General features: G+C 49.5%; 1 protein-coding gene across 1 annotated transcript; it reads left to right on the top strand.

Annotated features, from left to right (window-relative positions):
• Positions 1 to 1,189: 1,189 nt before the first annotated feature.
• Positions 1,190 to 15,797, top strand: LOC310752280 (lysozyme C, milk isozyme-like). Its single transcript, XM_083592341.1, has 4 exons — positions 1,190 to 2,266; positions 3,672 to 3,827; positions 5,212 to 5,290; positions 13,239 to 15,797. Exons 1-4 carry the CDS (start codon positions 2,131 to 2,133, stop codon positions 13,306 to 13,308), a joined length of 441 nt encoding a protein of 146 aa, XP_083448467.1. The 5' UTR covers positions 1,190 to 2,130; the 3' UTR covers positions 13,309 to 15,797.
• Positions 15,798 to 17,206: the final 1,409 nt, after the last annotated feature.

The raw sequence follows: 17,206 nt of genomic DNA, 5'->3' as shown, positions 1-17,206 counted from the left end.
ACTCACACCCACAGCACTGGAGCACCCGGAACCCACACCCGAAGAGAGGGAGGGGGGAAGGGGGGGCTTCGAGGGGGGGATGGATGTCAGGGGCTCGGGAGCAGGAGCACAGGGGAGAGAGGAAATGGAGAGCGAAGGGGAAGAATCCGAGGTCAGCGTAAGGGAGTATGACAGTGACCCGAGAGATTCCATGAGCTTCTCCAGCGAATCAGAAGATTCCCAGAAGGAGGCGCCGATGGTCAGGGCAAGGGGGGTCCCAGGGGGGACGCACCAGAAACAAGGAGCCAGCGGGGATCCCCAAAGCAGCAGCGGGGGATCAGGACCAGTTTCCCCACCAGAGCGTAGTGGGGGGGAAGAGTCACATGTGTCAGGGCCAGCGTCTCCTCCAGCGGGGAGAGAAGATGAGTCAGGGCTGACCACGCCTCCATCGGAGAGTGGGGGAACGGAGGGGAGGTCAGTTGCAGCTAGCCTCCCCGAAGGGGGAAGCAGTGACAGCAGCAGTGAAACGGTCAGGAGGAAAGTTGCCGGCTGGGCGCGCGCGCCAAGTTCAAATGTACAGGCGCGAGGGACAGCAGGAGACCCGGATTGGGAACCAGCTCCTAAAGCCCGTCGGAGGGAGGGGGAAGACTCAGGGGACGCAGCGTCAGAAGAGTCTAGAAAGGGCGAGACCCCAATGGCCAGGCGGAACCAGAGGAGGAAAGAGCAGAGGAAGAGGTGGAGCAAGGTTAGAGTCTTAAACTGGTGTCTGGGGGGAGGAGATTCAGACGGAGCTTCAGCGGTCTAGAGTTTGAGACGTAGAGCTGCACGCTGCGGCTGTGGAAGTGAAACTGAACTTCAATAAAGACTTTCGTACTTAACAACGAAGCGGCGTTGGTCCTTTGTGAGCTGGGATCTCGGGCAGCTCTGACAACAACAATTAAAAAAAATCTTTTAAAACACAATATGGATTCAGACTGGCATATATCTCAACTAAAAAGGCTTGTTGAAAGACAAATGTTTCCAGTAGGCACTTCACAAGCCCCGATGATCAGCCTGTGCCTGCAAATTCCCTTTGACCCAGCTGAGTCTTTACCTGCCCAATTGCTGATTACACCCATGACAACACCAGGTGTCAGGCTGCTGGGTGTGGCATGACTGAAGGTGCCTTGCAGGCCAGGTGAGGAGATCTGGCTGCCTTGATGTGCCATACTACTGCCCCAAGTTAGATTGCTATGCTGCTAGCTTGCAGCAGAGCAATCTAGTCAGTATATTTATGGAGTGTATTGTTTAGCATATTTATGCTTAATGGATTACAATGGTCAGCAAATAGGAGCTAATAGTGGGGAGCAATCTGCTGCATGAAAATCCATTCTTGTCAAAAGAAGCTCTCCCCTGATAACAATTTCTGCAGGAAAGATAAGTAAAGCACTAGTGTTATAAAAAATAAAAACTGTAGTAGCACCTTATAGACCAACTAAGTTTGTTCTGGTATAAGCTTTTGTGTGCATGCACACTTCTTCAGATACGCTGAAGCAGAAGTCACCAGACCCTTATCTGGTGGGGTGGGGTTTTTCTCAGAAGGGTAGTAGGAGATGGGTGATTGGCTCAATGGGTATTGAGTCACTATTGTTAACCTATACTTAACATAGACAACACATCTCTCTCTCTCTCTCTCTCTCTCTCTCTCTCTCACACACACACACACACACACACACACACACGGGCAGCTTAGGGACATTCTAGCCTGTTGTTGCACCAGCTCAGCAACCTCTAAGCCTCTAAGGCAAACTAAGGCCCAGGGGCCAGATCTGGCCTAATCGCCTTCTTAATCCAGCCGTGGATGGTCCGGGAATCAGCGTGTTTTTACATGAGTAGAATGTTAGAATGTGTCCTTTTATTTAAAATGCATCTCTGGGGCATTGTGGGGAATAGGAATTTGTTCATTTCCCCCCCTCAAAAAAATATAGTCCGGCCCCCCAGAAGGTCTGAGGGACAGTGGACCGGTCCCCTGCTGAAAAAGTTTGCTGACCCCTGGTCTAAGCCCTCACTGTAGAAAGAGGTGTAGACTTGGACACCCCGGCCAAGTCTACATCCATCAGCTATAAAAACTCTCAAGACTCTGGACATATTACTTCTTAGAGATCTGTGGTAATGAAGGCCCTGAACCTTGCCTTCCTCTGCCTACTCATTTTAGCATCTGAGTCCAAAAAGTATCTAAAATGCGAGCTGCAAGATGAATTAATAAGACGAGGACTGGATGGTTACCACGACATTGGAGTAGGACACTGTGAGTTATTTAGGTGCTTGACTCCCTTTAGCTTCTTTGAATTAATTTAGGTCCAATTTAACTGCCACCTGCTATGGTTTTGTTAAAGGCTTTTTATGGATTGAGTTTGTTGTAATTCATTATTTTCTTGATGTTTAGAGTGTCCTTTAAAATGTTTATGATTTCTCTGACACTGTTTAATATTTGCAGATGTGCCACTTTTTCAAAATGGGCCCATAGAAACAAAATTGGGCATTGAGAACATTTTCCAAAAAAAAATTCAAAAAATGTCCTGTTATTTTCAGAATTGTGATTTTTACTTCTTGGGGTGGGAGTGTAACAGAGCAAAACAGTTCTGGTACTATGTGGTAAAAGAGATAAAAAAGAGAGTTTTCAGGTTCTACCATTGTGGTTTGTTTATTAAGTGTTATTATAGGTGAACATCCTCAAATATGTGTTTCAGATTGTGCATTTATTCAGTTTTGCAAAGGTCTCTGCAAACAGTTGAATCTGATGGGAGGAATTCAGTGCAGATTGCTCTATCAGTTCTTTCTACTTGCCTGCAAGGGTTGTTGTTGTTGTTTTGCCCCAGAAAATTTTGGGGGGGCATGGGAAGCCCAGATGTGCTTGCTCAGGCATTCGCTGGTGGGACTACTCCGTCAAATCTGCTCTCATTAAATTAACAATCATTCTAAAAAATAGAGAAAATTATCATGAGGAATTACATAAAGCATGGTAACAGGTTACATAAAAAAGGAATTTGGAAGGGTTAAGAGTAGATTATTTATTCCTTTAAAATTGTGATCAATTTGTGAGGAAGCTCCGTTGGTGTAAATAATCAAGTTTTCTGGTTTTTCTGTGGCATTTATAAAAATAATAAACAAATAGCATCATTAGCATATCTATTTTGTATGTATATGTGTTTTATGCTAAAGAAAAATATTATGAAAAACAAACCTTTCACCTGCGCTAGGTGAAAGACTGAATCTTGAATGGTTAATGCCAAATGTGAGAATGGTTAATGGTTAGGGCTGCCATACATCCTGGGTTTCCTGGACATATACGGGATTCCGCTCCTGAAAATGGTGCCCAGGGGAAATTTTCAGAACTTGGCAAAATGTCCGGGAAACATTTCTTTCTCAGCACAGGGCTGGCTCCCGCCAGCCGCTTCCCTTCCTGGTATGTTCTCTCCCTCTCTCCCTTCCATCCTCATGCCAGCCACCTGATGAAGATGTGCGGTGGTGGTGGTGGGTTGTCTGGGTTTTGGCTCTTTGGAATATGGCAACTCTGTAATGGTAACATTCTGTAATGTAATTAGCTGAAATATTGAGTCATATAATATGAAATTTCCTGTTTTGAAGTTTTGCACTTGATATGTAGGAAACAAAAAAGCATTCTACCTTTCTAATCTGTGCTTTCCTCCCAGGGTTGTGTTTGGTCCTGTTCGCAAGTCAGTTTGACACGCAACACTATGAGTACACAGATGGCCATCCATACTATGGAATATTTTATTTGAGTGGTCTGTTGTGGTGTGACAATGGAAAGCATCCCACAAAAAACCTATGCAGTATTGACTGTGAGAGTAAGTGTTGACTCTTTGCTTTTGCCTTTTGCAACTCAAGGAGAACTGTTTATTTCAGGGGTGGGAATCTGCTCCCTGGGGCCCTTCGTGGCCCACCAGGGTCTCCAGCTTGGCATGCCAAGCGATTTCCTCTGAAACAAGGTTGCAGAAGCCCCACACTGCTGTCACTTGCAAACTCCGGTCTTCGTTCTCCCCTCCCCATCAACAGCGGGGACCCGAGAAATAAGCAGTTTGTCAGCCCTATGTTCAGAGCTTCCCAGTGCACCAACTTTGGTCTGTTGAGGTGTGGTTCCCAAGTGGTAAACCCACACAAGGGATTTTGACCGGTGGGCGGATATGCTCATGCAATATCATATGATGTCATATGACTGACAGATAAGTGTCCCCACCCATCCATCAAATTTGGCTCATGGGCATGATCCTGATAAGGATCTGGCCTGTGGAGCCATAAAGGTTCTCCACAATGTGGCAGAGCTTAAGCCTGAATGCTAGCAACATACTTTGGTTCGCAAGCTGTGGCTTAATTATGCCTGCTCAATTATGAGTGTCACTTTGCATGCTCAGTGACACCCCTTTTTTGTTATTTATATCTTTCAGGACTGAGTCTTGGTATTTGAAAAGGGGTTTTGTGGAGGAGACTTAGGGAACTTTGGCTCAAATACTTAATCCCTCCCCATTATTACTGCAGTTTCTTGTTCTTTGCAATGTGACTAATGTAAGGTTGCCATATTTCAGAAAGTAAAATCCGGACACAAAAGTTGTTGAGGTTCTTTTTTTTGGGGGGGGGCAAGTTGTTGAGCTTAGACTCGTGCCTAGACTCGTTCACATCATTAAAACCATTGATCACAATGAAGCCTTCAAAAGATAAAAAGAGGCATTTTTCAAAGACCAAGCAGAGCTTTGACAGAATCACTTGCAGCAGTGACAGGAGACACTATGGGAGTCACTAGGAAACTATTTGGATCCATCTGTTTTGGGGGGGCAAACCAATTTAATGGGTCCTTCATTCCTGAAGATTTTTCTGAGGCCAAGTAAGTCTCAGTCCCATCAGGGGTGAAGGACCCATTAATGGAGCAGGAGCAGGAGTAACTTGATGCAGACTCATGATTGAGACAATCAGGTGGGCTGAAGCAGCTGCCTTGGGCAGTGGAATCCAACAGGACATTGCCCTGCTGTGGTTGTGGCTTCCAGTGAGATAGAGATGACACAAATGTTGAAGTCTCTCAGAACCATGAGCCTGAGGGATTTCAGCACTGCTGCTGAGACTACCTTAGCTACCTCAGGAAGGCAGATGGTAGGTAGCAAGGTGGAGAATACACCAACAGAAGCCCCTATTCTATCCTGATTTGTCCTTCAATGCCAACTTCAATAACTTTCCTGGCAGAGTTTCTGGATGACAATATCGCAGATGATGTTGAGTGTGCAAAGAAAGTTTCTGCAAGCAAGAATGGGATGTTAGCTTGGTAAGTGGCATCAGCTCACCAGTGTCTAAGAATGAAAATATAAATGACAATATCATATTGTCAGCGCTGCCCAAGGTCCCAGCTCACACAAGACCAACGCTGCTCCTTGCCCAAGTTTAAAAGTCTTTATTGAAGTTCAGTCTCATTTCTAGACGCGCAGCGTGCAACGCTACATCTGTCCGTCAGACCGTAGGACTCCCATCTGAATCTCCTCCCCCCTGACACCAGCTTACGATTCTAGCCTTACTCCACCTTTTCCTCTGTTCCTTCTTTCTCTGGGTCCTTCTGCTAGTCGGAGTCTCAGCCCTCCGAGATTCTTCTGACGCTGATTCTCCCGACTCCTCCCCCCCCTCTTTCGGGCTTTAGGACCTGGCTCCCAATCCGGGTTTTCTGCTGTCCCGCGCTCCTCCACATTTGAACTTGGCGCGCGCGCGCAGCCTCCCACTTTCCTTCTGACCGTTACACTTGTGTCACTGCTCCCCCTTTCGGGGAGGCTAGCTGGACCTGGCCTTCCCTCCGTCTCCCCACTCCCCGATGGAGGAGAAGCTGGTCCTGACTCACGTGACTCTTCCCCCCCACTGTGCTCTGGTGGGGGAACTGGCCCTACTGCTCCGCTACTCCCTTGGGACTCCCCTCTGGTTCCTTGTTTATGGATCGTCCCCTCTGGGATTCGCCTCGCCCTTACCATAGACCATGGTAATCTTCCTGGGAATCTTCAGATTCGCTGGAGAAGCTCATGGAATCTCTCGGTCCACTGTCATATTCCCCTACGCTCCCCTCTGATTCCTCTCCTCCGCTCTCTATTTGCTCTCTCCCCTGCTCTTCTGCTCCTGAGCCTCTGACATCCATCCCCCCCTCGAAGCCCCCCCTTCCCCCCTCCCCCTCTTCGGGTGTGGGTTCCAGGTGCTCCAGCGCTGGGGGTGTGAGTGCTGGCTTCCGTTCTCTCCCCCTGGTGTGCAACCGGCCAGCGGGATCAGGCCCCCCCACGATGGGTTCGTCGACGTCGACTTCCTCTGCTTCCATTTCTCTGCTGTCGTGCTCAAAACCAAGATCCTCCCCCCACACGTCCATGTCCTCCTCTCCACCCGGTCCCTCGGGTGAGGCTGTGTGCAAGGGCTCCCTCAGCAGTTCCCTGCTCCACCCCACTTCTGGTTGAGTGTCCCACCAATAGGAGTGGTCCGTGGCAAACCCCGAGAGCGACCCCTCCGGGGAGCTCTTCCCCGGCGTCGGCTCCTCATCTGAGGAGAAACCCTGGAACGTGCTGGCTGACAGTGTGGGTGTGAAAAGCCAGTCGTCGAAATACTCCTCCGGCATGGGTCTGTGTGGGAAGATCGAATGGAACTCGTCTTTGAGGTAGTGCTCCTCCACGGCGTAACACGGCACCCACTCGTTGGCGCTGGCCGGAGTACCCTCCCTGGCGAGGAGATATTCAACTCCCTCTTCCCCCCATCTGGAGTCCAAAATCTGTGTGACCTCGTTGAGTGGGGTCGCCCTCTGTGGTTCCTCCCCTGTTGGCGATGGGCTACGTGGAGCTGGTGCGGTCCCTGGCGCCTGAAACCTGTGGGGCGCCTTGTAAGGCGTGAGCACTGACCTGTGAAAGACTGGGTGCATTCTGGAGCCCTCCGGGAGTGTCAACCGGTAGGCCACTGGATTGATTTGTGCCGCGACCTGGTAAGGTCCCAGCTGCTTGTGTCCTAGCTTCCTCTTAGCTAGCGTTCTGGCCGGCACTGCCTGAGCTGCTAACCAGACCCAGTCCCCTACCTGTATGTCTTCCCCAACCCTCCTGTGCCTGTCTGCCTGCATCTTGTAGGCGTGTTTCGCGAGTTCCAAGTGCCTTCGGAGTTGCTCATGGACCTCCTGTAACTCTGCGGCTAAGTGCTCTGCCCCCCGTGGCTCCCCCTCTGCCTCGGTCTCCAACCCCGGGAAGGTTCTGGGGTGGCGCCCATTGTTGGCGAAGAACGGTGTCACCCCTGTAGACCCGTGCTTCGTGTTGTTGTAGGCAAACTCGGCTAGCGGTAGGTAGTCCACCCAGGTCGAGGGCTGTTGATTGGCGTAGCATCGCAGGTACTGCTGCATGATGCCGTTGACCCTCTCCGCTTGTCCGTTGGTCTGCGGGTGTCGTGCCGACGCTAAGTTGATCTTGACGTTCAGGATGCCCAGCAGCTTCTGCCAGAAGTTCGAGATGAATTGGCGGCCCCGGTCGGACAGGATGGACCGCGGCAGGCCGTGAGCTTTGAACACGTGGTCTATGAACAACTTGGCGGTCTGTTCCGCTGTGGCCACCTTCGCGCACGGAATGAAATGCGCCATCTTGGTGAAGAGGTCTACGACCACGAGTACCGCTGTTTTGCCGCGCGAACTGGGCAGATCTGTAACAAAGTCCAGGGCCACTTTCTCCCATGGTTCGAGCGGCGTCTGCAGCGGTTCCAGCAGACCTGCCGGCTTCCTGTGTACTGGCTTGGCCCTTTGGCAGGTGTCACACCTGGAAACGTAATCCGCAACTTCTCCCCGCACCTTGGGCCACCAAAAGTCCCTGGTTACTAATTCCGCCGTCTTGTCCTTGCCGAAGTGCCCAGCGCTGGGCGCGTCGTGCAGCTGCTGCAAAACTCTCGCGCGAAGGTCGTCTCCCGGTACGTAGAGAGCCCCTTTGTGGAGGAGTAGTCCGTCGCGTATCTGGAACTAGTCGTCCCTCGCTGTTCCGTTTCGCACCTCCTCCATCTTGGATTGCGCAAACGAATCCGCCTGTAGCGCGCGACGGACTGCGTCCAGGTCCACTGCGGCTGAAGCGCACGCCCACACCTCTGGTGCGAAAATGTGTTTGGCCGCTGCCGGTGCCGCTTCCTCGAGATACTGCGGCTTCCTGGATAGCGCATCCGCCATGACGTTGTTGTCTCCCGGGATGTATTCTATCCGGAAATCGAAATCTGCAAAGAACTCCGCCCAGCGGATGTGTCTCTGGTTCAGGAACTTCGCCGTGCGCCAGTACTCCAGGTTCTTGTGGTCCGTGCGGACCTGCACTGTGTGTCTGGCTCTGACGAGGAAGTGCCGCCACGCCTTGAAGGCTGCATGAATGGCCAGCAACTCCCTGTCCCAGATGGTGTAGTTCTGCTCCGACGTGCTGAGCTTCCTGGAGTAGAATGCGCACGGTCTCCAGTCCCCTTGCGGATCTTGCTGCAACAGGACCGCCCCCACCGCTCTGTCCGAGGCGTCCGTTTCAACCCTCATCGGTTTGCTGGGGTTTACGTGTAGCAGCTGTTCTTCGGACGCGAAGAGACGCTTGAGCCTCCGAAAGGACTGCTCCGCCTGGTCCGTCCAGGTGAACTTCTTCTTCTTGGAGCTGAGGGTGTCCGTGATGGCCGCCGTCTCTTTCGCGAACCCCTTGATGAACTTGCGATAAAAGTTGGTGAAACCGACGAACTTCTGGACCTCCTTCCGGTTGCGCGGGCTCTTCCAGTCCAACACTGAGCGGACCTTGGCGCTGTCCATGGCAAGTCCCTTGTCGGACAGCTTGTAGCCCAGGAAATCCACCTCTGTCGTGTCGAACTGGCACTTCTCCAGTTTGGCATAAAGTCTGTGCTCCCGTAGTCTCTGCAGGACCTCCTTGACGTCCTCCTCGTGCGCCTCCTGCGAGTCCGAAAAGATCAGGATATCATCTAAAAAGCAGACGCACTTCTTGTAGAGGAGTCCCGCTAGCACGTGGTGCATGAAAGCTTGGAAACAATGGGAGCCATTCTGGAGACCAAACGGCATGACTCTGTATTCATAGGTTCCTAAAGGCGTAAACATGGCTGTCTTCCACTCGTCGCCCTCCCGCATGCGTATAAGGTTGTAGGCCCCTCGTAGATCCAACTTGGTGAAGATCCGTCCCTTCCTCACCGTCGCGAGCAGGTCGTCAATTTTGGGCATGGGGAATGCTGTGGGCTTTGTCCTGGAATTGATGATTCTATAATCCACTATGAGCCTCTGTTCGGGCGTGTCTCTCTTCTTCACGAAAAACACGGGACTGCCCCCCACTGCTTTGGATTCCCGGATGAATCCCCGCTTCAAATTGCGATCTATGAACTCCCTGAGTTCTTGCATTTCGTCTTCAGACATGGAGTACAGTCTCCCAGTCGGCAGCGTCGCCCCTGGCAGGAGGTCAATCTTGCAGTCGTAGGGTCTGTGGGGAGGCAGCTTGTCTGCTTCCTTCTCGCAGAAGACTTCCAAAAAGGCCTTGTACTTGTTGGGCACCGCTTGCACCATGCCTAGGTGTAGCTGCGGTGCATCCTCTTGCCCCTCTTCTTCCTGGCAGGTCTGGATGCAGTGCGCTGCGCAGTAGGAAGAGCAGAAGGTCAATTGCCGCTGGTACCACGCTAATGCCGGGCTGTGCCTATCCAGCCAACTCATGCCCAACACTATGGGCGTGTCCGACAGGTGGGTGATGTTGAAACTGATGACTTCGCGGTGGTTCCCAATTTGCATCACCAGAGGCGGTGTCTGCTGTACCACCTCTCCTCCCAGTATCTTCCTGCCATCGACCGTGACAACATTTAGGGGCGTCGTGGCTGGCAGGAGTGCTATGCGATGCTGCTTGACGAAGTCCAACCCTACAAAGTCTGCGTTGCTACCAGAGTCAATGGTAATAGGGACCTCCAGGGTGAGCCCATCGGGCAGCTGGAGCGATGCAGTGAGTTGCACCACTGGTTTGGGTGGGAGGGGGTCTGTGGGCTGCAAAATCTCTGGGGACTGCTTCACTGACTCGCCTGGTTGAGCCCCAGAGCCTCCATCTCCAACCAGGTGTCGCCTTTTCCCTGCTGCTCTACTCCCTGCTGAATTCCTCCTTTAACAGTTGCTGAGGCTGCAGTGTGCTTCTGGAGCCTCTGGGGACACTCTTTCGCCATGTGCTGTGCACTGTCGCAGATGTAACACTTCCTGCTCCCTCTAGGAGCCTTCGCCTTGACTGCTCCTGGTGTTTGGGCTCTGCTTGCTGTCTGAGCCCTTGCACCTCCGATTTCCATTGGCTCCTCTCCACTCATCAGAGGAGGCGTGGACTGAGCGCGCTCTGTCTCTCTGGGTAGGAAGGGAGTCGTTCTAACTGACGTGTTTGCTCTTCGCCCCTCCTCCCTGCTCCACGGGCGTTCTTCCAGGCGCACCCCAATTGCGAGCGCCCTTTGGACTACTTCTGCTGTATTTTGGGGTCGCTCTCCCCTGGCCAGCTCATCTTTCACGGCTCCATTCAGCCCCTCCCAGAACAGATCCCTGACGGCAGCTGAGTCCTTCTGCCAGCCCAGCACATTTACTAACCCAAAAAAGTGGGAATGATACTGGCGCACCGTCGCTCTTCCTTGTCGCAATCCATGCATTTCCCTTCTAGCGACATCCACATCCACCGTTGATTTAAAGCAAGCGTCCATGGCTCCAATAAAAGCGCTTGAATCTTTGAGGGCGGGGTCATTTTCGCGTAGCAAGGTTCGCAGCCACGACTTAGCTTCCCCATGCAGATGAGTGATTATGAAACCCACTTTCTCCTCCTCATCTCTAAAATCTTTCCGAAGCAAATTGAGCGCGAAGACTACTTCTGCTCTGAAGTTAGGGTACTGCTGCAGGTTCCCGTCAAAATGGGTCACAAGGCTCGCCCCCCTTTTCCCGAGGCTAACTCCCTCCGGCTTGGCTCCCAGCTGCCCCTCCTTTCCCCATTTGTCCCACCTGGCTTGCAGATCCTGGCAGAGCGCAGCTGTGTCTTCTTCTTTTTTCTTAGACGCAGCCAATTCTGCGTAGAGCGTTGACACCGCTTCCTGCAATTGCTTGACTTTTTCCTCAGTCGTCATCTTTGCCTATCTCCGTGAGCTTGCAGAGTTTAGTGGGATGGGAGTTACTGTCAGCGCTGCCCAAGGTCCCAGCTCACACAAGACCAACGCTGCTCCTTGCCCAAGTTTAAAAGTCTTTATTGAAGTTCAGTCTCATTTCTAGACGCGCAGCGTGCAACGCTACATCTGTCCGTCAGACCGTAGGACTCCCATCTGAATCTCCTCCCCCCTGACACCAGCTTACGATTCTAGCCTTACTCCACCTTTTCCTCTGTTCCTTCTTTCTCTGGGTCCTTCTGCTAGTCGGAGTCTCAGCCCTCCGAGATTCTTCTGACGCTGATTCTCCCGACTCCTCCCCCCCCCTCTTTCGGGCTTTAGGACCTGGCTCCCAATCCGGGTTTTCTGCTGTCCCGCGCTCCTCCACATTTGAACTTGGCGCGCGCGCGCAGCCTCCCACTTTCCTTCTGACCGTTACACTTGTGTCACTGCTCCCCCTTTCGGGGAGGCTAGCTGGACTTGGCCTTCCCTCCGTCTCCCCACTCCCCGATGGAGGAGAAGCTGGTCCTGACTCACGTGACTCTTCCCCCCCACTGTGCTCTGGTGGGGGAACTGGCCCTACTGCTCCGCTACTCCCTTGGGACTCCCCTCTGGTTTATGGATCGTCCCCTCTGGGATTCGCCTCGCCCTTACCATAGACGCCCCCTCCTGGGAATCTTCAGATTCGCTGGAAAGCTCATGGAATCTCTCGGTCCACTGTCATATTCCCCTACGCTCCCCTCTGATTCCTCTCCTCCGCTCTCTATTTGCTCTCTCCCCTGCTCTTCTGCTCCTGAGCCTCTGACACATATAATCAAATCGAGCACAAACTTTTCTGTTTTATGATTACAAGGCAGAGAAAAGAGAACTGCTTTCAGCCCCATACTCTTTTGTTTATTAAGTACATTTCAAGAGTCCTTTACAATAGAACAGTCTATTATGATAAATGGTGGAAGAAATAATGCAAGACAAAATGAAGAACTAGTTGATCACCATGATGGTCTGCTCAGCTAGTACATATCTGACAGAGATTCTGCTTAAAGAGTTTAGGGGTGGCTGTTGTTGTTTTTCCTTGTGGGGAACAGCAGAGTATCTGTAAATGGGTGCATGGATATCATCCAATGGTGCAAATTCAGAATAAAATTAGAAACATGATGTAATAATGAAAGAACAGTGTGAAGCTCGTTCTACACTTTGGTGCTTTTTTAGAAAACAAAAAAAAAACTCCAGTTGGGAGCCTCCAGTTGACAGGCCTAATTAGACACCCCGCCCGCCCCCAGGCCTCTCCATTTGTCTTAAGAGGCCATTTGTCCCAAGTCATGCCCACCTGTTCATCTCTTGATACCATAAATAGAAATATGACATCAGTTGTGGGACATGTAAAGCCACTGCCTTATTTTTAAAAGGAAGAACCTGGAGCTCTCAATTCTTCCTTTTCGGCCTCTGCTGAACTTGGTGCCAAATCCCAAGCACCTTGCAGTGCTGGAATAATTTTTGAATTCAAAATGCATCCGCAAAGAAAGAATCTTTTTTTGAAACTGTGGCTGAAATTTAATATCACCTGATATAATTGTTGTGAGATAATGCCGAGGCCTTGTGCCTTCCCCCAGTGCAGCATCGCCTGGGATTCTTCACTCCGGTCTCCCGTCACACTGATGGGACATGAGCACACAACCAGCAGAATCCAAAATAGAAGCGTTAGCCTTGAGGTGTAACATCTAATCCTAATTTATTGCAACAAAATCAAACATAACAGTTCAAAGTAAACATGGCTCCTCTTTCTCTCTCTTCCTCGGAGAGAACACTGAAACAAAACATCACTGTGAGAGAACAAACAGTGTATCGCCCTTTCTGTTATATAGCTCTAACAATCAGCAGCTGAAATGCATTACATACAGACACGTGCTCCGACAAGTGATCCCTATCTGCAGCATAGGGAGGGGTGAAATCCTAACAATTATGTGACATCAGGTGATTGACAGGTGTGGTTCTGTCCAAAGTCACCCTTGTAGGGGTGACCATTTCTGGATCTGGTCCTCCAGCTGGTAACATAGATTATTAAGGCAAATGCCAACTGCCCCAACCTGTCTCTCATAAATGTTGTTTCTTTCTCTCTTCTCTTTTAGGAAGCCCTTTGAAGAATACTGCTTACATCCTATGCCTTCCATACTCTATTGGGAATGCAATAAGCCTTGAAATACAGGCATCCATTTATTATTACCGTATTTTCACCACAAGCTGTTCTGATTGGATAGGGTAGTTAGTGGTACTACATCCTGCATCAGCTAACTGATGAAGGCGGCAGGCCTAAAACCGGAGGACCATTTGATCAAATGACAGGATAATCTTCAAAATTAACAAACACCTTAAAAAAAAAAGAGAGAGAATCTTCCTGAAACCCACAACTTGGATGAATCCTATAAACGTGTCTCAATTGATTCCATTCAGACAAAGATTATATGAAAATCAGAATCAAGTCAATATAGATAGCATTGAGTACTCTTCTGAACTTGGGGGAAAAAACCATTGGGATGGATCCAGGTTAGGTTAGTTACACTTACTTCCCACTGAAATAAATGTGACTTCAGTTAGCCATGACTAATGTCTTGCACTGATTTCAATGTGACTGTTTCAGCTAGGTTAGCTGGGGGCAGCTCTGCATAAGCGGGTTCCACTCCAGCCTCCTCTTCTGCAGACAGGCCAGGACCACAGAGCAGGGCCTTTTACCTGTTTGTTTTACCCAGGACAATAGTGCAAGGTTCCTTTCTCTCTGCTGCCCATCCCATGTGATTCCCTAGGTCAGGCTTCCTCAAACTCAGCCCTCCAGATGTTTTGAGACTACAATTCCCATCATCCCTGACCTGACCCCTGTCCTGCTAGCTAGGGATCATGGTAGTTGTAGGCCAAAAACATCTGGAGGGCCGTGTTTGAGGAAGCCTGCCCTAGGTTCTGAATTGTCTGAGGGTAGTCAACCTCTGAGTAAGATGAACTCACATCTTCTATGATTTCATGCCATCTAGTTTCTGCCATGGCTTCCAGCCAGGAAAAACAGGTTACTGCCTCAACTATCTTTACCTCTTGCTTGGTCCACAGCCAACCTGCAGCAGCCTCCACACACTGCAGCCAGGCACCAATTCCTTTTTCTTCCTGCCTCCTCCTTAGCCTTTACAGCATCATCTTTCCCTGACTAAATTCTATATTTATAATCTTCACCTCTCATCTGCACCTCAATCCCCTCTTACCCCTCCTCTGTTGGATAGCCCTGTCCTCTGCCCCTGTCCCAGCCCCATTCTAGTGTAGTACCTTCAGATTCTCTTATTTACAGTCTGCAAGATGCTAAATGTGACTAACAGTCAAATCCAGTGCTCCCATTCTGCTTGCAAAATGGCTTTTGGTTGAATAGACGTATCTGATAACACAAGAGAAGAGGGTTTTCAGCCCCCCCCCAGCACCCTGAAAATGTGTTTCTGAGGTTTGGGGGCCCCTCCAGAACAGCATAGAAGAAAATATTAGTTAGCAACATCATCAGCAATCATCTTACAGTCATCCACAAGTATGGCTATAATGAAATATACTCTATATTTCTATACATATAAGGCAGTTAGGGCAATCAGAGCAATGTAGAGAGTATGCTGAAGACAGGGTATGGAATATGGAAGACCCACACTAACACAAGAGCCAACTCCTGGGGCCGCCCCAATAAAATATTTGAGGGGGCCGCCCCCCAAGTTGATGAACATTGCCATTCAAATGGCATGCTTGCACCATGTCATGTGATCAATTATGCAAGGCAAGGCTTACTTGGGTCTCCCATTATTTTATTCAAGTTGGCACCCCTGCACCCAAAAGTCCCCACACTCCAAATGTTCTCAGAGCTATGGCATGATATAAATGAGCCTCAACACTGGAAAAAGTACTCTAAGGCCCAATAAAACATCAGAAGACATGAGATTCTGAGCAGCAAGCTGGATCTGAGTCCAGCCTGCCAGCATCAGTACCATTTTGCCAGCCATGTCAAAAGATGTGTAACACATGATACAAAGCTAATCAGGAATGGCATCATTCACAGACTGGTGAATGATGCATACATAAAGCTCACATACATAAAGCAAGCACACAAAGAACTCTCTCTAAGCAGCACCTCGCTGCACGTGATCTCTTTGCATTCCTTTCCTTATATTGGAGTTAGGACACATGTAGTACAGCACGTCTCCCTCTCTTACGCAGGCACTTTGGAATGTGTATTAGGCACTTCATAGAAACAATAGAAACAAAGCTGCTCTGCTTGTCTGAAGGTCTCTATATGCATCATCACCTGAACTAGGATCCATAGACACTATGGCTGTGATGGTAGATATGCCAGATCTACCATCTGAATATGACAATATTCAGAACAGCTCTGCTGCTCGATGTTTAGAATGAACCTGCTGCTCAGCAGCCTTAACCTTAGACCATTTGCTCATTGCTTTTTTCTCAGTGGTCAAAGCTGGCCATTTACTCAGACCCTCTAAAGCATGGGTAGGCAAACTAAGGCCTGGGGGCCGGATGCGGCACAATCGCCTTCTAAATCCGGCCTGCAGACGGTCTGGGAATCAGCGTGTTTTTACATGAGTAGAATGTGTCCTTTTATTTAAAATGCATCTCTGGGTTATTTGTGGGGCATAGGAATTCATTCATTCCCTCCCCCCAAAAATATAGTCTGGCCCCCCACAAGGTCTGAGGGACAGTGGACCGACCCCCTGCTGAAAAAGTTTGCTGACCCTGCTTTAAAGACTCCCAATGTGGAAAAATGGTTGCCAAACCCAACCCTTCCCCATCAGAGGAAGTTTAATCAAACACAAAAGTGGGGTGCCTGGAAGCCTTCCCTTTGCTGTTAGGCCCCCACTGCTCTTACTATATAATGAATAAAATTAATAAATTGAGGTCTAGCTGCCTGCCTGCCTGTATATGTATATACTTCTTGCTTTGATTTATGTTTTCTGTGTTTCAAATGTTTAAAGGTTTCATATTTGTAATGTTTCACTCCTGATTAAGAGAATGTTCCATTTATACTGCCTATCCTTTTTTGCCACCCACTTTCATTCTGTTCTTTATCCTAATTGTTATTTACTGCTGCTCATGTCAATTCCTACTTGTAGGTTTATTTGGTTATTGTACCTGAAATATACTTGGAGCCCTGCAGTGATTTCATGCTCCTTATTGCAGCTTGTAAAACAGTGATTGATTCCCCGCCCCAAAACCTCAGGCTTTTATATACATTCTTTACACAATGAGTCCCGGCTGATTGGCTGATTCTGCTTCCCTCCTGGAGCAGGCTAATCAGTTGTTGCCAAGTTTAGTACATAACAATACCTTTTTAGATAATCTGCAAATGGTTCTGATTCCTTCCTCAGCTGTCTCTCCCTGGTCTCTAGTTTTTGTTGTTATGCTAGCCAATTCTATTTTGTTGTCATGATAACCAATTCAAAAGAGGCAAAAGAGGATGATGTTGTTGTTGTTTAATCATTTAGTCGTTTCCGACTCTTTGTCGGAAGAGCACGCCAGGCACTCCTGTCTTCCACTGCCTCCCGCAGTTTGGTCAAACTCATGCTGGTAGCTTGAACACTGTCCAACCATCTCGTCCTCTGTCATCCCCTTCTCCTTGTGCCCTCCATCTTTCCCAACATCAGAGTTTTTTCTAGGGAGTCTTCTCTTCTCATGAGGTGGCCAAAGCCTTGGAGCCTCAGCTTCAGGATCTGTGCTTCCAGTGAGCACTCAGGGCTGATTTCCTTAAGAATGGATGCGTTTGATCTTCTTGCAGTCCATGGGACTCTCAAGAGTCTCCTCCAGCACCATAATTCAAAAGCATCAATTCTCAAGGGCAAATTTGGATTTTTCAAGAATGACACAAGACATAGGTTCTTGTGGAGATGCATTTCAGCCTTTTGAGGTGGGAAGAACTTTGGGACACCATGTTCCCCCAAATAGTAATTTTGGTGAAGAGATCTGATATAATCTAAACATAGTTGTACCTAGAAGCCATTCTGTGGGCGGCAAGTGGGGAAACAAATGTTCTTTGCCTTGTGAAGGCTGGCATCTGGGGATTCTCCTCGAC

The sequence above is a fragment of the Podarcis filfolensis genome, assembly GCF_964270895.1.
Source record: "Podarcis filfolensis genome assembly, chromosome: 17".
Taxonomy (NCBI): Eukaryota; Metazoa; Chordata; class Lepidosauria; order Squamata; family Lacertidae; genus Podarcis; species Podarcis filfolensis.
The sequence above is the reverse complement of the archived record's forward strand: the minus strand, read 5'-3'. Positions and strand labels throughout refer to the sequence as shown.